The sequence below is a fragment of the Scyliorhinus canicula genome, chromosome 6 (genome assembly GCF_902713615.1).
Source record: "Scyliorhinus canicula chromosome 6, sScyCan1.1, whole genome shotgun sequence".
Taxonomy (NCBI): Eukaryota; Metazoa; Chordata; class Chondrichthyes; order Carcharhiniformes; family Scyliorhinidae; genus Scyliorhinus; species Scyliorhinus canicula.
In genome coordinates, this window is record NC_052151.1 from 178,461,254 (window position 1) to 178,481,440 (window position 20,187).

A 20,187-nucleotide genomic window follows, 5' to 3' on the forward strand; every position below is an offset into this window, starting at 1 on the left:
ATTGGAGTTTTAACAATTATGTTCACGTGTTCAAAACCTAACATGACCTCAGATAGGAAATTAAACTCAAAACTTCAACTTCAGAAACAGGAGCCCAAAATGTTGAACTAAAAGTCAGACAGTAAGTCACTGGCCACCTGTCAGTACTGTTTCCCAGGTAATTATGTAACAAAAACAATGCTGGGCACAGCTCAGCTGACCAATATGCAAAACGTGCAGACGCATTCCATTCCATACACCTGCAACAGTTTACTGGCTCCTGTATACATGAGTGTAGTTTAGTCGCCAGCTAATGCTATCTTTGGCGAATAATTCAAGCCCTGATAAAGGTAGATGCAAAAGTCCTTGCGGTAGAGGAACCGATTCAGCTGAATGAGTCCATGTGGCCACAGGGCAGAGAAGAATGCTTGGGATGAATACCTGGGAAGAGGGGGTGGATAGCAGGGGGAGAGGTGATGAAAAAAGAAACGTCCTTGAAGGACAAGAGCTCCGGTGTATAGAGACAATTCGGAAGTGGAAGGAGTGGACATAGAAATTTGTAGGGGTGGAGGAGGCTGTTTGTCCAGCTTAACTGAGAGAATGATAAAAGACGCATGCTCTTGCTCATGTATTTGCTTTGTTTGGCCCCTTGTTCTGTACTGTAACCAACCACTGTCTGTCGATGTGCCATTTGTTAATGTACTCTGTTGATTATTCTTTTCTTGCCTACTATGAACCTACTGTGTGTGCTCCCTTGGCTGCAGAAAAATAATTTTCACTGTACATCGGTGCATGTGACAATAAACAATCAAATAAAATCAAGAAATAATACTATGCTGAACTCGAGAAATAATACAGATCCTGATGTTGAACGCAATAGCAGGAAATGCCACCCAAAGAGAATTTTACAGGCCTCTGACTGCAAACTGCCCAACGGCACTCTGGCCTGAGAGGCAAGGAATTTCCTGGCAATAGGCTCCTACACCAGCCTCGTTGGTCATGCACTGTACTGCAGTGAGAATTTACCTATGGAGAAAACTGTAAACATAGTCAGGCGATCTTTGGGGATCATTTTGGTGATCTTTTGGCAACCATTCTGCAACATTCCGCGACCCATCTGCGGGTCACGACCCCCACTTTGAAAATCGCTAGTGTACTTGATCTTCTCCAGGTGGAGATATTCTGATAGGTCTGCCAGGCGGTCTGCAGCTGTGGGTGGTGCTGCTGATTGCCAACCTAGCAGGATTCTCCGATGTGTGATCAGGGAACCAAAGCTAAGGGCTGGCTGCTTGATACACCGAAGACTGCCACTCTCGGGGACGGCTCCAACCCCACCCCCATAACCTTGGACATTGCCTCAAAGAAGGCTGTCCTGAATCCGACAAGCCTGGGGCATGCCCAAAACATGTGGGCGTGATTGGCCGGGCCTCCCTGGCACCGTTCACATTTTCCTTCCACTTCTGGGTAGAATATACTTATTCGGGTTCTTGTCAGATGTGCTCTGTGCTTCACTTTTAGCTGCATGAGGACGTGAAGTTCGCTCCAGAGTCCCCCACCCTACTTCCGTCCCTGGCTCTTCCTCCCTTTTTCCCCTGGTTCATCCAGTGGGGAGTATGTCCTTTCTAAAAGTCGTCCGTATATGTCCCCGCAGATCCCCTTTCCCAGACTGTCCGCATCCAGTAACTTCTTGAAAATTTTGTCTCTCAGGCCCCTTGGGTACTTTGTTGTTCCTCGTGGAAAAAGTTTTTGATTTGCCGATGTTGGCGTTCCTGTCCATCCGGTAGTTCAAGTCTCGCTGTCAGCTCTTCTAAGGTCACTGGTATGTAACTTGTGTAAAAGTCCTTAACTGTCAGTGTCCCCTCCGTCCTGTCTCCACCTTTTTTTAGATATAATTTTTATTCAAATTCTCACATTTTCACAAAAAAGAAAACAGTAACAGAAAATTCTGTTCTGCTGCTTCTGCTGACCTTTTGATTTTACCGTTCTGCCAGGAGATCTAGGAATGGTTGCCATCTCCTGAAAAACCCCTGCACTGACCCCCTTAGGGCAAATTTCACCCTCTCCAATTTAATAAACCCCGCCATATCGTTGACCCAGGCCTCCACGCTTGGGGGCCTCGCATCCTTCCACTGAAGAAGAATCCTCCGCCAGGCTATTAGGGACGCAAAGGCCAGAACACCGGCCTCTTTCGCCACCTGCACTCCCGGCTCCACTGCAACCCCAAATATTGCGAGTCCCCAGCCTGGATTGACCCTGGATCCTACCACCCTCGATACCCTCCTTGCTACACCCTTCCAAAATTCCCCCAGCGTTGGGCATGCCCAGAACATGTGGACATGGTTTGCTGGACCCCCAGAGCACTTAATACACCTGTCCTCGGTCCCAAAAAACCAGCTCATCCGTGTCCCGGTCAAATGAGCCCTATGCAGCACCTTAAACTGTATGAGGCTAAGCCTCGCACAAGAAGAGGAGGAATTCGCCCTTTCCAGGGCATCCGCCCACGTCCCCTCCTCAATCTCCTCACCCAGCTGCTCCTCCCATTTACCTTTCAGCTCCTCCACCGAGGCCTCGTCTACCTCCTGCATCACCTGGTACGCTTCCGAGATCCTCATCTCTCGAACCCACACCCCTGAGAGCACACCGTCCCGAACTGTCTCCACCTCTTAAAGGTGGGTCTAGCATAGCTGGTGGAAACCTGTGGTTGCCTCAGATGGGGGCCATGGTGGACACTTCGGTCAGGCTGAAGTGCTGCCTCATCTGGTTCCAGGTTCTGAGTGTTGCTACTACCACTGGGCTGGTTGAGTGTTTTGCTGCCAGGGATGGGAGTGCTGTCATGGCAAAGGACCAGACGGTCGTTCCTTTACAGGAGAACTCCTCCATCCTCACCCATTCAATGTTTGGTTCCTTCACCCATCCTCTCACCCTCTCGGCTGTGGCTGCCCAGTGGTAGTATTACAAGTTTGGGATGCTTCTCTCCTTTGCAGTGTTGTTTTCATTTTGTTTATTGCTTGGAAAAAGGCCTTGCGTAATGTAGATCTGTATGGATCTGAACAGGAAGAGGAACCTGGGCTGTGCGTTCATACTGATCGCCTGCACTCTACCCGCCAGAGAAAGTGGGAGTGCATCCCATCTCTGTAGGTCCTTTTTTACTTCCTCTGCCAGACTGGTCAGATTCCACTTGTGGATCCGTGTCCAGTCATGGGCTATCTGGATCCCCAGGTGGTGGAATTTTTTCTGGCTATTTTAAATAGTAATGCCTCCAGCTAAATATGGCCAAAAGTGCCGATTTTGCTGTGTTCTGGAGGAGAGCCACCTGATGTACGTCTACTCAGCACACCCTCGTCACCAGAAGTCCTTGTTAACAAATTCACGAGGCAAATGAGCAATTTTTCAGTATACAGATAGGACTCGATATATCTTTTTGACATTTGACACCAATCAAGAGGTTATTATAGGAGTCCATTTTTTGTGTCGTCTTCTTTCAAACTACCAAGAAATTATTCAAGAAATTATTTTATGACATAGGGTCCATTTTCAGTAGCTGTGATTGCCATGGATAGATTTAGGATTGGAAGTGAAGAGTTGGTAAGTAGGGAAAGAAAGCATCTCCATGCAAAATTAGACTTAATGCACTTTGGTTGTAGGTATAAAACAGACGTCTGACATGTCACATGTTTGCCTAATGACGTTTTCTTACTGAGTGGCCAAAATATATTCAGATTAAAGTCACAAATGGATTACTGTACATATTTTTCATAGTAGACATTTGGGGCTGAAAAATAAGTTTCTGCAGAGAACCAATTCTCCAAGCTTTGCTACAAAGATACTGTGGTACAGCTGGAATTACTGAACCATGTGATATGACTTGTTGATATCTATGTTTCCTTGGGTTACTGTGCACAGCAGGAAATTTAACAAGACAAGCAGATTGGAAATTGCTTATTTTTGCTAAATTAGACAGTGAATTTTCTTCTGCAAGCTGCAGGGCGTGATCCTATGGCCACGCTGTGCCAGAAAAACAGCTTGCTGGGAGCAGCGTTTCTGGTGAAAGCTGGGAGACCCCGCTCCAAAGATCTACCCGGCTCTCAATGCCTCAGGAGATTCAACGCAATCTTGTGAGACGTTACAAGGGCATGTGCCGGATCACTTTTTCGCAAATCTTCATATTGGAGCGAGGCTGTAACTTTACTCTAATGTGCAGATTCCTGAGGATTCCTTTGGGATTCATTCCCTTTGCCTCGGGGACCTCGGGCGAGTGCCGTTTGGTACTAGTCCCCATAAATGGGGACCAGACAGAACGCCACTCGGGGGTCTCAGAGGGGATCGGAGGACCCCAGCTGCATGCCCTTTGGGTACGGTGATGCCCTGGCACTGCTGGTGCCACCTGGGTCCCTGACTGTCAGCCTGATCATCTACATCCCAGGGTACTTAAGGAAATGGCTCTAGGAATAGTGGGTGCATTGATGGTCACCTTCCAAGATTCTATAGACTCTGGAACAGTTTCTACAGATTGTAGGGTGGCTAATGTAACCCCACTATTTAAAAAGGGAGTAAACGGAATTATCGGTTTAGTGTCGGTAGTGGGGAAAATTCTAGAATCCACTATTAAAGAAACAGTGGCAGAATCGGACAGAGTCGGCATGCATTTATAAAAAGCAGGATCTGACAGAGTCATCATGGATACATAAAAAGGAAATCATTCTTAACAAATTTATATAATTATTTGAGGATGTAACTAGTAGAGTAAAGGGGAGCCAGTGGATGTGATCTATTTGGACTTTCAGAAGGCTTTCGACAAAGTCCCACATAAGAGATTAAAGTGTCAAATTATAGCGCATGGGGTTATGTGTATTGTATTGAGATGGATAGAAAACTGGTTGGCAGACAGGAAACAAGGGGTAGGAATAAACGGGTCTTTTTCCAAATGGCTGGCAGTGACTAGTGAAGTACCGCAGGGATCCATGCTGGGACCCCAGCTATTCATATATTAATGATTTAGATGAGGAAACAAAATGTAATATCTCCCAGTTTATAGATGGCACAAAGCTGGGAAAGAGGGTGAGCTGTGAGGAGGATGCAGAGACCCTTCAGTGTGATTTGGACAGGTTGAATGAGTGGGCAGATGAATGGCAGATGCAGTATAATTTGGATAAATGAGGTTATCCACTTTGGTAGTAAAAACAGGAAAGTATTTTAATGGCCATAAATTAGGAGGGGGAATGTGCAATGAACCATGGGTGTCTCTTACACCAGTCACTGAAGGTAAGCATGCAGGTGCATCAGGTAGTAAAGAAAGCAAATAAATGGATGTTGGCCTTCATAGCGAGAGTTCAGGAGGAGGGATGTCTTGCTGCAATTATAAAGGGCCATGGCGAGGCTACGTCTGGATTACTGTGTGCAGTTTTGGTCTCCTTATCTGAGGAACGATGCTCTTACTATAGAGGGAATGCAGACTGATTCCTGGGATGGCGGGACTGATGTATGAGGAGAGATTGAGTCGGTTTGAATTGTATTCACTGGAGTTCAGAAGAATGAGGGGGGGATCTCATTGAAACCTATAAAATTCAAACAGGACTGGACAGGGTAGATGCAGGATGTTCCCAATGGTGAGTGTAGAACAGTACAGCACAGAACAGGCCCTTCGGCCCTCAATGTTGTGCCGAGCCATGATCACCCTACTCAAACCCACATATCCACCCTATACCCGTAACCCAACAACCCCCCTCCCTTAACCTTACTTTTATTAGGACACTACGGGCAATTTAGCATGGCCAATCCACCTAACCCACACATCTTTGGACTGTGGGAGGAAACCGGAGCACCCGGAGGAAACCCACGCACACAGGGGGAGGACGTGCAGACTCCACACAGACTGACCCAGCCGGGAATCGAACCTGGGACCCTGGAGCTGTGAAGCATTTATGCTAACCAGCATGCTACCGTGCTGCCCAGTGTGTCCAGAGCCTGGAGTCACAGTCTGAGGATACGGGGTAGGCCATTCAGGACTGAGATGAGGCGAAATTGCTCCTCCCATAGTGGTTGGCCTGTGGAACTTGCTACCACAGAGGACAGTTGAGGACAAAATATGTTTTCAAGAAGCAGTTAGATATAGCACTTGGGGGAAGGGGGTCAAAGGATATGGGTGGAAGGTGAAATCAGACTCTGAGTTGGACAATCAGCCATAATCGTAATGAATGGCAGAGCAGGCTCCAAGTGCTGAATGGCCTTCTCCTACTCCTATTTTCCATGTAGCCAGCCCACACTTCCACACAGCCAGCTAACGATGAGCAACACAATTGTGACTGCCAGCAAGCTCGCCTTGTCAACGTAAATGAGGCCTGACCATGAAATTGATTGGATTTTTTTACAAATGTCACCAGGTAAATGAAATGAATAATGCACATCCCATATATAATCCACATGAAACTAGTTTCTGGGGTATTTGTCTCGAGCTTAGTGTAATGGCCTGGTCCAAAACTGCCAAAACGTGCCAAACTAATGGAGATGTAATTTTCTGTTGAGCGCATTGCAATATTAGTATTTTTGGCTGAGTTGATCACTGAATCACTTGCGCTAATATGTCACCCAATAATATTTTTCTTCTCATGTTTTTTGTCTTGAATCAGAGGTTACTATGTTTAAAACAACAGTTTCATTATCAACATGTGATGGTAAAAGGATTACAGCAAGTAAGTGCAATTTACAGGAAGTATGAGCTACATGCAAGGCTTATAAATATTACCAGCCTGTCATGATGTTGCATTTATAGATCTGAAGTCAGTTAAACTCTTCAGGTTTAGCAGCATCAAAGGGTGGGGGTTAGAATTGGGGCAGGATGTACAGACTTAATTCAGTTCCATTTTAAAGCTATTAATTCTGTCTCCATTTTTATATTTCCATAATAAGTTGTCACACCTACAGGAACCTGCCTATGTAAATTTATAATGCTGTAATTACATGCCCCCACCAGTGATAGTGCTGCAGAGCCTTTACTGTTGCGATGATCTGACAATTATAGTCATGTTTACAGCATGGAAACAGGCCCATCGGCCCAGTTTCTGTCACCAAGCTAGTCCCACTTGCCTGCATTTGGCCCATATCCCTCTATATCTTTATAAGTTTACATTGGAAGTTATATTATAAATGTGGACGTAGGAATTGATAATGTAAAACATTAACTGCAGGCTTGTGCAGATGTGTAACATTTGTGTGTGCATTTTTATATGTAGTTTAATGGAGCTAATAACTAATATATTCTTATAAAAAAAACCTTTTCTGATCCTTTCATTTTTTTGTAAGAATTTCGTATTTAAGAGTAACTGGGATTTTGTTTCATCTCTAGTATATTTAATTGGACTTCATACTGAGGGCTTATTTTATATTTTAATAAAGTATTGTGATTGTGCCACACCCCAAAGGTGGTTTTGAAATTTTGTATTCAATTAAGTAATCAATATCAATTTATAATGCACTAAAATGTTGCCTACCCATGAATATGAAGTAGCTTTGACACTCTAGTCATGAGGCTTTTCTAAACCCATTGCCATTGCCAAAGCAAACTGCTTAGGAACAGGACTAATTAAGGAGAACAGTAAAACCTAAATGTTATTAGCATGAGTTTCTGTTATCTTTGTTCACATATTTATTTGATAATTCACTGCAACTACAGGGCATTTCATGGGGTCTATATTTGAATCCAATTGTTTTTCTTAAACTGCACCTTAAAATAGCATACATCTGTGAAGGGCAGCACGGTAGCATAGTGGTTAGCACAATTGCTTCACAGCGCCAGATTCCCAGGTTCAATTCCGGCTTGGGTCACAGTCTGTGCGGAGTCTGCACATTCTCCCTGAATGTGCGTGGGTTTCCTCCGAGTGCTCCGGTTTCCTCCCACAGTCCAAAGATGTGCAGGTTAGGTGGATTGGCCATGCTAAATTGCCCTGTGTCCAAAATTGCCCTTAGTGTTGGGTGGGGTTGCTGGGTTACAGGGATAGGGTGGCGGTGTGGGTTTGGATAGGGTGCTCTTTCCAAGAGCCAGTGCAGATTGATGGGCCGAATGGCCTCCTTGTGCACTGTAAATTCTATGATTCTAAGTGAAAACATTTATGGCGGACTTCTTATGCAGTCTTTGACACTGTTACAATCGTGAAAACATAAGAAGAAGGGACATAATATAAATGATATGCTCTTCAATAGTGATGGAGTTGTGAAAGTGTAGGTATCAGAAGGTTACAGTTGGGAGGTTATGTTGGTCTGCTGACAATATAACTTTAAAACGTTAATGGTCCGTAACTCCGGCTAGTGGTGGGAAGCCATGAGCTGTCGATTCTAAAAGGACACTTACCTGCGCTTGGATATCGCGACGAACCTTCCTCTCGGTGAAAAAAATCTCCGGAACCTTGGTCTGTGCAAGCTCCAGTGTGGCGCAGGAGCAGGTGGAGTGCAGCTCCGCCACCTTATGACGGGGCCATCTTGGAAGTGCCGATTGAGAGCATGCATTTCAACTACAGATTTAGATTGAACACAACAGGCAACATATTTAACAAATGTTTTAAAGATATAGAACATAGAAAAATACAGCACAGAACTGACCCATGTAGAAGTTTTTTAAGCAGCTCTTTCTTTCATTCAGGCATTGTTGTTGTTATTGTTTCTTTTTTTTAAACAAACAATTTTATTGAGGTATCTTTTGGCATTGTAAACAGTTACAGATTACAGAAATATGCAAACAACAACGGAAAACCAACACTTCAACCAAACCATAGTGCACATAACCGCTCCTCTCCCATAAACACTACCCGCCTATTTATCCCTCCTAATCTACTCTAACCTCCACCCTCCCCCTCCCGCGAAGAAGTCGTTGATTGGTTGCCACCTTCGGGCAAACCCCAGTACAGATCCCCTCAAGGCGAACTTGAATTTTTCCAGAAAACTCGACATGTCCGAAAGCCATAGTTCGGTCTTCAGGGGTTTTGAGTCCATCCATGCCATCAATATTCGCACCCGGGCTATCAGGGAAGCAAAGGCCAGAACATCGGCCTGTATCTCCTCCTGAACTCCCGTGTCTTCCGAAACCATGAAAATTGCCACCTCTGGACTTATCACCACCCTTATTTTCAGAACCCGGGACATGACACCTGCAAATCCCTCCCAATACCCCCTAAGCTCAGGGCATGTCCTAAACATAGGGCATCACGGTAGCATTGTGGGTAGCACAATTGCTTCACAGTTCCGGGGTCCCAGGTTCGATTCCAGCTTGGGTCACTGTGCGGAGTCTGCACATTTTCCCCGTGTGTGCGTGGGTTTCCTCCGGGTGCTCTGGTTTCCTCCCACAGGCCAAAGATGTGCAGGTTAGGTGGATTGGCCATGATAAATTGCCCTTAGTGTCCAAAATTGCCCTTAGTGTTGGGTGGGGTTACTGGGTTATGGAGATAGGGTGGAGGTATTGATCTTGGGTAGGGTGCTCTTTCCAAGAGCTGGTGCAGACTCGATGGGCCGAATGGCCTCCTTCTGCACTGTAAATTCTATGATAATCTATGATGTGTATGTGGTTCGCTGGGTTATTGTTTCTTTTTAAAGTAATTATATTTTTATGATTAAAGATGATTATTTATAAGTGAACATAGATTTAGTTATTTGATTTAAATCTGTGAAACTATTTACAACTGCACTATATTATTATACAGCTTTGCATGTGACATGTTAAAAGTGTTTGTATCTTTTAATTTAGATTATAGACATAAGGGGCGGGATTCTCCAATGATCGGCGAAACCCGTGACAAAAACGGCGTGGATCACTCCGGCGTCGGGCTCCTCCAAACGGCGAAAATTCTCCGGCCCGGAATGGGCTAGTGAGTTTCCTGGAGCATAGCCACATCCGCCCCTAGCCCCTTCAAGTGCGCCATCACCCGGGCGCGCTTGACAGGCCCATTCAGCCCCCTTACATTCCATGTGACCAGTTGAATCGGGGGGGGCTATTCACCCTCCCTCTGCGCCGATCAGCCATAACTGTCCCTTGGCCCACCACGTGCCCGCAGTACCCCCACTGCCTGTTCCCCACGGTGGCAGATCCCCATTCCTCCCCATCACCATCAGTTCCCCTTCGGCCCTTCCAGCAGAAACCCGGTAACCCCCCCCCAACCACTGCTAGGCCCCCCCCTTAGCTGCGTTGCCCCTCTCGTCGTACTTGCATACGTCAGCCGACTCCTGCTGACCCGGCTGCTCCCGCCACCCCAACGACCCCCCCCGGTGTGACACAACCGCCACTCCCCCCACCCGGTACAGACCCCTCCCATTCTACCTCCAACGCGGGAAAAAGCCCGCGCTTCCAGCTTAAACCCCGTCCCCGATCAAAACACGGGAAAGAAAAAGGCGCGCATCCCAACGGGCCTACAGAACAGCCCCCCAACTCTCCAGCAGTGAGAAAGGCACAGAAATAAATAGTAGAAAAGCCCCAAAAAAGAGAAAAAACAAAAAAAAAGGACCAACAAAGAAGTACAAGGGAGAACAGAGCCTCTGGACAATGTAGATCAGTCTTCAACCCCCCTCAATCCTCAGTTCGAGTCCAACTTCTCTGCCTGGACGAAAGCCCAGGCATCTTCCGGGGAGTCAAAATAGAGCTGGCGGCCTTTATAAGTGACCCAGAGGCGTGCCGGCTGTAGCAAGCCGAACTTCACCCCTTTCTTGTTCAGCACTGCCTTCGACCGGTTAAAACCAGCCCTTCTCTTCGCCACCTCCGCGCTCCAGTCCTGATAAATCCGGATCTCTGCGTTCTCCAACCTGCTGCTCCTCTCCTTTTTTAGCCCATCTCAGCACACACACTCTCGGTCAACGAAGCGGTGAAAACGGACCAGCACTGCCCTTGGCGGCTCGCTCGGCCTGGGCTTTCTCAGCAACACTCGATGGGCACCCTCCAGCTCCTAGGGCCCTTGGAAGGACCCCGCACCCATTAGCGAGTTCAGCATCAAGGCCACATAGGCCCCCAGGTCCGATCCCTCCAGCCCCTCCGGGAGGCCCAGGATCCGTAAGTTCTTCCGCTGCAAGCGGTTCTCCATTTTTTCCATCCTCGCTCGCCATTTTTTGTGCAGCGCCTCGTGCGACTCCACCTTCACTGCCAGGCCTAGGATTTCATCCTCGTTCTCTGAGGCCTTTTGCCGTAACTCGCGGATCTCTGCACCCTGAGCCATCTGAGTCGCCATGAACTTATCCAGTGAGGCCTTAAGCGGTTCCAGCAGCTCAGCTTTCAGCTCTCTGAAGCAGCAATGGAGCAGCTCCTGCTGCTCCTGCGCCCACTTCTGCCACGCTGCCGGTTCCCCGCCCGCCGCCATCTTGTTCTTCCTGCCTCGCACCTTTCTTTGCTCCAAAGCCGATTTTCTGACCGTCCCGCTCCTGGTCCAGTCCATCCACTGGCAGTTAAGCGCAGCAGATGTGTTCCCACACCGGGAAAAGTCCAACCAGCGCCGCTACGGGCCCTTAAAAGAGCCCAAAAGACCGAAAATAGCGGGAACCACCGAACGTGCGGCTTAGCTCCGCATCACCGCAACCTCAAGTCAGCTTACATCTTTTTTGATTTGTCTTATGGAATCAGAATCACTGCAGTGCAGAAGAAAACCATTAGGCCCATCGGGTCTGCACCGATGCTCCGAAAGAACTTTGTAAAGTTAAATGTAAAACATTTATTGACAAAAATAATTTTATCAATACAAAACTCAAAGTTTAAATTTATCAGCTGAACAATGACATAAATTACCTCAACTTTTACAAATTTTGTACAATAAAATGTATTTTCTCACTTCAACACAATGGTCAATAAAATACATTTTCCACATAAACATAACGGTTCTATTTGTAAAGGGAGGAAGGGGAGCAGGGGGAAGGGAGGATTTTGACAAATCAGTTGTTAATGTTGCAAGCTCAACGTCCAAAAGCAGCAGCTACTGATCCATAGTGCCCTGGCGCATACCACCTCGGACAACATTTTTGGATGTCCTTTGGCAGTACACACTTGGGGATGGGTAATTGATTCACTGCAATACCTGTCAGAGAGATAGCTCAGATTAGCTTACAGGAGGCTTGCATATGTCAACTAAAGCATCAAACTTTGTTAATGCATTTGAAGTAATCACTGAGACTTGTAAGGATGAACGTTGCATCAGGGAGACTCTTAAAAAACAACGCTTAAGATACATTACAAAGTCCTGAATCAGCTGGGAGGACAAGCATGCTAAAATTAGTGACCCAGAAGGAGTCAATAGCACCAGTATAGAGGCTATGATCGTCCGAAACCAAATCTGCTGTGCCGCCCATTTCTTTAGGATGTCAGAGTACTGACTGCCAAAGCAAATCTTTTTCATCCAGATTAAGGAAAGACCCTGAAAAGGAGGAGGCAAAAGGAAGCTCTTCAAAGACACCTTGAAGGCTTACCTCAAGGAATGGAACATGGACGTCAATTCTTGGGAGTCCTTTTCCCAGAACAGACCTATTTGGAGGAACCTCCCGATTGAAGGGTCACATTTCTTCTAGAACACCCAATGGCAAGACAAGGCCCGGAAAAGGAGCCTGAGAAAGGAATATGCACGACCTAGCGTCCAAGGACCGATGCCACCTTTTGGAAGCTTGTAACAAATGAGTGATTGAAGATGCACCTCTAGGATTGGGCTCATCAGTCACCAAGGACCCACAGAACCCGAGACCAGTACCAGAGTATCTTAGGTGGTCAATCATACTCATTAGCGAGTGATTACTGCATTCTATCCATTGTACTTCCTTTAATGGAATTAACATACTTGTGACAAATCAAAGTTTTTTAAAAAATCTTTCTTTTACTCACTCTGACTCCAAACTCACTGTATACAGTAAAGTATCCTTTTAATGGAACTAACAGTCTCATGACAAACCAAAATTTTAAAAAAAATCTTCCTTTCACTTTTGAAACATATTTATCAACGCTAAACACGAATAACATAAAACATTAACTTCCAAAGAAATGTCTCCCAATGTCTTCTGCCTCTGTTCGATTATCCTTGGCTGAAAAATAAAAGTGCAAATAAAAAGGTGTAAAAGCTCACCTAACATGGCGGCACGTGGTCCACTTGAGCATTTTTCATTGAGCAGCTCCATCGCAGCGCATGGCTTCAAGCAGGGGAAAAAAGCTAGCCAGGAGTTTGAATGCCATGCGCTTCCAGCATGCATGCCCGTATGCCCACACTTCTGGGTCATCACATTGCGCAATAGCAGCAGACCAGCAACTTAAGTCGCCAATTTGAGAGGAAATTACGGGCCAATATCAAAGTAGAGGGTTCAAACTGCCTTGGTTGGTATGACAAATGCAAATGTTCTGAAAGTGTTTGTTTACAGTTGGCTGTAAAGTTCTAATGTGCTCAGTCGTTCATAAATTAATTGGAGTATTTAACAGGTTTGTTGTAAATATACTTACAAATCAAATAGTAATATTGCAGGTTCGTATGGCGATGACAAAGCTGAAGAAAATGCCAAATCCCACTATTTTTCAGTGAATTCCTACTTCTTGATTACTCACTTTATTATTTTTACTGAGATTTTGCCATTCATGGTAATTTATATATTTTACAAATTTGAACTGTTGACGTAAACAGAAAGTAACATTGTTTCCATTTTACTGGCCATGAATTGCTGTCTGTAAGTGTTTTAATTCAGTTTCTAACATTCTGTGAAATGCTAGTTATTTTTCTTAGATCAGATTCTTGCATAAATTTTGACACACAATGCAGCCACACTAATTCCAGCTTTATTTGCTTGTTTTTGCTCCTGTAGATTCTTAACCAAAGCCCATCTCTGAAACCTGTTGAAGCATCTTTCGATCTGATGTGTACACTATCTTTGCTTTGAACTGATGGCCACGAGTGACATGCAATGTGAAGAACTGATCAAAGACTTAAGAGGGGCACAGGATGCACAACTGTGACTGGAAGTTGATCTATGTAGCTGCTGCTCAAATAATTTGGATTTGAAGATGATATACTGAATTCATTTTTTTCCCTCAAACCATTAAAGCTAGTTTTCTTTTGTACATGGAATTCACTCCAGCCTGGGTATATTGTTAACACTTACAAAATTGACCATAATATAATGAAGTGGACCTGCTCATCTTTAATTAAGAATGGTTACGTGTTTTCTGAATGGATATGAGTGACAAAAACTTAGTACACGAAGAACAACCTCATTCTAGTGGTGCTTCAGGATTCTCCACAGAATCTGCTAGAAGTATGCAGTCTGATGATATCTTTGCTAGAAAATACAAAGTAATTAATGGTAACATGGGGCCTCCCATTCCTTCGGGAACACCTTGCAAATCTGACAACAGCAGTCAGGTTAACGGAACACCTGCCATGCCAAAGATGGGCGTGAGGGCAAGAATCTCTGAATGGCCTCCAAAGAAAGAATTTCTAAAAGAGGGAGCAATTAGTAACCTGATGACTTGGGATAGCAGGTCTTTAGCCAGTTATGATACTGTATCCATGATGAGAGCTAGTCAAAATGGACAGAATGAGCAAAGCATTGAAGGTCTGCCTGAGGAAAACCCAGATATTACTGAGGATTTGGATTTTGCAGATGCAAGATATGTTTTCGGAGACCTCTTCACCAGATCCCCACAGAGGGGGCTTCACCCAATAAGACAGAGGAGCAACAGTGATGTTACTATCAGTGATATAGATTCCGAAGATATTCTTGATCAGAATGCAGTAAATCCAAACACAGGTGCAGCTCTTCATCGTGAATATGGAAGCACTTCTTCAATTGACCGACAGGGAATAACTGGTGACAGCTTCTTTGCCATGCTTAGAGGATACAGAAGTGAAAGTGAGGACCAGAGGAGCCCTGGCCCACTTGGGCTTAGTGACCTGTTGCGCTGTGATTCTGGAATGTCGCCCAGCCTACAAGCAGCAACTCACATTTCTCGAGCTGAATTTGTCAGAATTTCTGGGTTTGATTATGTGGATAGCCCACTTTTCTTTTGCAAAGATAGAGACAAGTCATTCAAACGGAGGTTGAAACCTGAAATGATAGAGGCATCCCTTTTTAGAAAATTGAGAACTGCAAAAAGTGAACACGAGGCTTTAAAGTTTTCTTTCGAGCAGGAAGAGAACAGACTGGAGAAAAGCAACCAACTATGGATGTGTCATAAGTGTTTTGCACATTATGACGTGCAGAGTATTTTGTTTAATGTGAATGAAGCAATGGCAAACAGGGCTAATGTAGGACAAAGAAAAAACACAACCACTGGTGCTTCTGCAGCTTCGCAGCATCCAACCCCAGGAGGCTACTCTGCAAATTGTGAGTCTCCAACAGGCAGCAAAGAGGAACTAAATTCAAAGGAGAGCTTGGATTCTGATGAGGGAGACGGGAAAAGCAATAACTTGACCTTGGCATGCCCGTATTTCAGGAATGAGATTGGAGGGGAAGGGGAGAGACGCATTGCACTTTCTAGGGCTAACTCCTGCTCATTTACCTGCAGTGAAAGTTGCTCCTTTGAGTCCTCACTCAGCTCTCATTGCACTAATGCAGGTGTATCAGTATTAGAAGTACCAAGGGAGAACCAAGCAATCCATCGAGAGAAAGTGAAGCGATATATCATAGAGCACATTGACCTTGGAGCATACTATTATCGCAAATACTTTTATGGGAAAGGTAAGCTGGGTATTTTAAATAAGTCTTGACATTCAGTTTTATAGTGGTTGATATTTTTGTGGTATTTCATAGCAGAAGCTTAAATTTCACATCCTGCAGCTGTGACTGTTAATCTTTACTACTTTTGTTTTTGCTCTAATGTCTTCCACTCATTGTCTTTCTGACTTGGAGACTCTATCTTGTTACTCTGAATCTATCGTTCTGTATGTTTACAGCCCATATTCTCTGCTTCTCTTTGTGTATCTGTTAGTATATTTTGTTTCCTATCTTCAAAGAATCCAGGAGTGAAGTCAGGAAACAATCTTTCACACACAGGCTATTGGAAACCTGAAATTCTTTCACCATTCCCAAAAGATTGTGGATGCTGGGAACCATTTGAAACTTTCAAGACTGAGATTGATAGGCTTCTGTTGGGTAACTGTTGGATTTCTGTTATGGTGGCAGTACTTAAAGTTTTAAAAAATATGTATTTTTTGAGAAAGATTTTCATTTGTAACAACCTGAATCATAGAATTTACAGTGCAGAAGGAGGTAATTCAGCCCATCGAGTCTGCACTGGCCGTTGGAAAGAGCACCCCCCCTCCTGATGTCACCTGAGGGGGGGCGGGTGTAGTCCCATCATACAGCACCTCGGGGTGAAGTCCACCAAAGGTTGTGTGGCCTCCTCCAGGGACTCTGCCCTTTTCTGGTGGTGTGTTGCTCATGGGCTGCCCATTGTACCGTACGCCTGTCGCTTTTCCTGTGTTATGGTGCTTACTCCTCCTTCCCTGTCCCTCCCCTCGGGTCCACGAAGATGTTGGTGAACTGTAGTAGAACTCTTCCTCCGAGCCCAGGATGGTAAATTTTATATTTTCAAGTTTCTGGAATTCCGCTTGGCCGGATAGCCAGTTGGCGGCCTTGACAGGCGCTGCTGACTTCCATCTGAGCAGGTGTCTCCAGCGGACTGTCAGGGAGGCGAAGGCCAAGACATTGGCTCCTCTCCCCATAAAGAGCTCTGGATGCTCTGAGACCCATAAGCTTGCCACTAAAGGGCATGACTCCATCCTCACCCCCATGACCTTGGCCGTGGCCTCGAAGAAGGCGGTCCAGAATTCAATCAGCTTGGGGGCAGGACCAGAATAGGTAGGTGTGGTTGACCGGACTCCACTGACACCGCTCACATTTGTCCTCCACATTCGGGAAAAACCCGCTTATGCGTGTTCTGGTCAGGTGCACCCTGCGCACCACCATTAGCTGCGTTAGGCTATGCCCTGTGCATGAGGAGGTGGAGTTTAGTCAATGCAGTGCTTTGCTCCAGAGTCCTCCCCCTATCTCCATGTCTAATTTTTCATAGAATATCTACAGTGAAGGAGGAGGACATTCTGCTCATCGCGTCTGCACCCCCACCCAGGTGCACACTTCCCTGTCCCCGTGACCCTGCAACCACAATAACCGTTGGACATTAAGGGGCAATTTAGCATGGCCAATCCACCCAACTCTCACATCTTTGGACTGTAGCAGGAAACTGGAGCACCCGGAGGAAACCCATGCAGACACTGGTGGGAGAATGTGCAAACTCCACACAGACAGTCACCTCAGGTCAGAATAGAACCCAGCTCCCTAGCGCTATGAGGCAGCAGTGCTAGCCACCTCACCACCATGCCGGTGAAATAATAATGAAATCTATTCATAGTTGACAGTGATATCTCATCCATTCATATCGCTCTTTTCCTCTTTTTCCTAACTTGATAACTAGCCTTAATAAGCAATGATGCCCCTTCAAAATTCATCTTTTAAAGCATTCTGCAGGGAAGAAATTGAAATGAATCGTATTCTGAATAAAACAGGTGGTGTCATGGCTGGTACAGGCTTGGAGGGCGGAAGGGCCTGTTCTGTGCTGTATTGTTCTTTGTTTTTGTTCTTTGAATTTAATACAGCATGTATTTGCATAATTGAACAACATTATCCATTTGCAATAACTTGTGGCTGTCAAGCAACGTGTTGCAACTAAGATGAGCCTTAACTAAACAAAGACCACACTACAGGTTTATGGATTTAAATGTTGTGGAATTTTGCATCCCTTAATCTGAGATACATTAATACTTTTTTCTCATCTATGTACAACATTAGGACTCTACATGAGAACCCTTTCGGGAAGCTATTGTTTTACAAATGGCATTTTCTTGCTATAATATTTAATTAATTAATGTAGTTCTTCCTCCCATCTTTCTCGTGTCTCGTCCACTAGGGTCTTTGCCTATTTTAACAGTCGTTCATATATTTTGGCACATTTACTGTCCCCTAATTTGTCCTGCGCTAGCAGTCTGTCCAGTAATGTGTGCCTGGGTAGCTGGGGCCTCCTTGTGGAGGAAGTCTCGGAGCTGCAAGTACAGGAGCTCGTTCCCTTTCAGAGCTGGAGCTTCTCAGTTAGTTCCCCAGGGCCTCTTACTGTCAGTCTCTCTTTGTCCTTTCTTCATATTTTGTAGGTGGCATCTATTTTCCCTATGGTTTCTTCAGATGGGGGCTGCAATCGACATGACACCAAGTTAGTAGTGGTGTCTGAGCTGGTTCCAGTTCCTTAGTGTGGCAACTATCACCGGGATCCTTGAATACTTGATTGGAGGGAATGAAAGTGGGGCGGTGGCCAGTGCTTGAAGGGACGTTCCAACACGGGAGGGTTCCTCCATCCGCACCCATTCTGCTTCTGGCTCTACCAGCCACCCCTGCACCCTCTTTGCGTTTACTGCCCAGTGGTAGAGGAGGAGGTTCAGTAGTACCAAGCCCCCCCATGCATTGTCCTTTTTGTAGGACGGTTTTGTGGATCCTGGGGTTTTTTCCTACCCACAAGAAAGCTACGATTAGCTTATCCACTTTGGTGAGGAAGGATTCGGGGATGAAGATGGGGAGCAATCTGAATATGAAGAGGAACCTTGGCAGCATGTTCATTTTTATTGTCTGCACTCTTGCAGCCAGACAGAGCGGGAGCGAGACACACCTCCGCAGGTCCCTCTTCACCTCCTCGACTAGACTAGACAGGTTCAATTTGTAGAGCCTTGTCCAACCGTAGGCTATCTGAATCCCCAGGCATTGGAACTTGGTTTGGACCAGTTTAGATGGCAGTATTCCCAGCTGTGCTCTCCACCTCTTTCTACCCCACCCCCAAGAATCTTGTACCCCAAGAAGGCTCCGAACTCCCTCAGGAGTTCCATTGTCTTACCCATGCCGGCTAGGGATTCAAGATGTAGAGGAGCAGGTCATCTGCATAGAGAAAGACTCTGTGCTCTGCAGCTCCTCTCTGAATGCCTCTGCACCCCTTTGTGATATGAGCGTGATGGCTCAATTGACAGAGCGAACAGCAGTGTGGACAATGGACATCCCTGCCTCGTGATTCTGTGCAGCCGGAAATAACCAGAGCTGATGGCCTTTGTTTGTACACTCACCATGGAGCACTGTACAATAGTTTCACCCATGAAGTGAATGCTAGCCCAGACCCGAATTATTCCAGTACCTCCATTAAGACTTTCTCTACGTCCTGGGAGATGATCACATCTGGTGTCTCCTCCCCGGTTGGGGTCATGATCATGTTCAGCAGATGTCTGATGTTCGCCATCAGCTGTCTGCCCTTGACAAACCTGGTCTGATCTTCCACGACTACTTTTGGCAAGCAGTTGCCTCGCCAGAGCTTTTGCCAGAACTTTGGCTTCAGTGCTCAAGAGTGAGATAGGTCCCTGTGACCCACACTCTGTCAGGTCTTTGTCCTTTTTAGGGATCAATGAGATTGAGGCCTATGCCAATGTGGGCAGCAGGATCCCCTTCGACAGGACATCCTTGAACATCTCATACAGGTACAGGGACAGTGCTGCGAAGTCCACCGGGAAACCGGCGGGTCTGGTACCTTCCCTCACTACGTAGAATTGATACATTCCATGATCTCCTCCAGCTCTAACCGTCCTTCCTGGCCCTGCTTTTCTTTCCTCCCCCACGGGTGGTATGTCCAGCCCGTCCAGGAACTTCGAGTCCCCCTTTGGGTCTCGAGGGTGTAGAGTCCCCGGTAGAAAGTCACAAAGACTCCTTTGATCTCATCTGGAGCCGTGACCACCCTCCTGTTCCAATCCCTTACCTGTGCTATCTCTCTTGTGACAGCCTGTTTCCTCAGCTGGTGTGTTAGCAGGAGGCTGGCCTTTCCTCATCCTCATAATGGTCCCCTGTGTCTTGCAGAGCTGGTTCACTGCTTTCTCAATGGAGAGCAGGTCGAATTCCAGTTGTAGCGTTTTCCTCTCCACGGTTAGGACTGAAGAGTACTGTTGATCCACTTCCAATATGGAGTTGGTCATCCGTTGCCTGGTCGTCCTTCTCCCCCCCCCCAAACGCGGTCATTGCCTTCAGTGTCTCCCAGAATGTGGTGGCAGAGACTTCCCTGACCTGGTTGCAGGTTACGTAGCCGTCGGTGGCTTGTGACATTTTTTCACAGAATGCCTTGTCGGCAAAGAGGACGGTGTCTAGACTCTATTTGGGGTGCTGGACAAGGCCCATCTCCAATCTCACATCGATGTAGTGTGGTGA

At 46.0% G+C, this 20,187-nt stretch overlaps 1 protein-coding gene across 7 annotated transcripts in view; it reads left to right on the top strand.

The window, feature by feature from the left end:
* LOC119967679 (signal-induced proliferation-associated 1-like protein 2) overlaps window positions 1–20,187 on the top strand; it is a 651,675-nt gene that overhangs the window by 197,383 nt on the left and 434,105 nt on the right. For 5 of the 7 annotated variants that reach the window (XM_038800505.1, XM_038800501.1, XM_038800503.1 and 2 more), the window contains one exon: window positions 13,771–15,645. In XM_038800505.1, coding sequence (XP_038656433.1) covers window positions 14,136–15,645 — 1,510 coding nt within the window. In that variant the 5' untranslated portion in view covers window positions 13,771–14,135. Of the gene's footprint in view, window positions 1–6,605; window positions 6,669–13,770; window positions 15,646–20,187 lie in introns of those variants that run through there. The other 2 variants (XM_038800504.1, XM_038800502.1) reach the window with 2 other exon arrangements.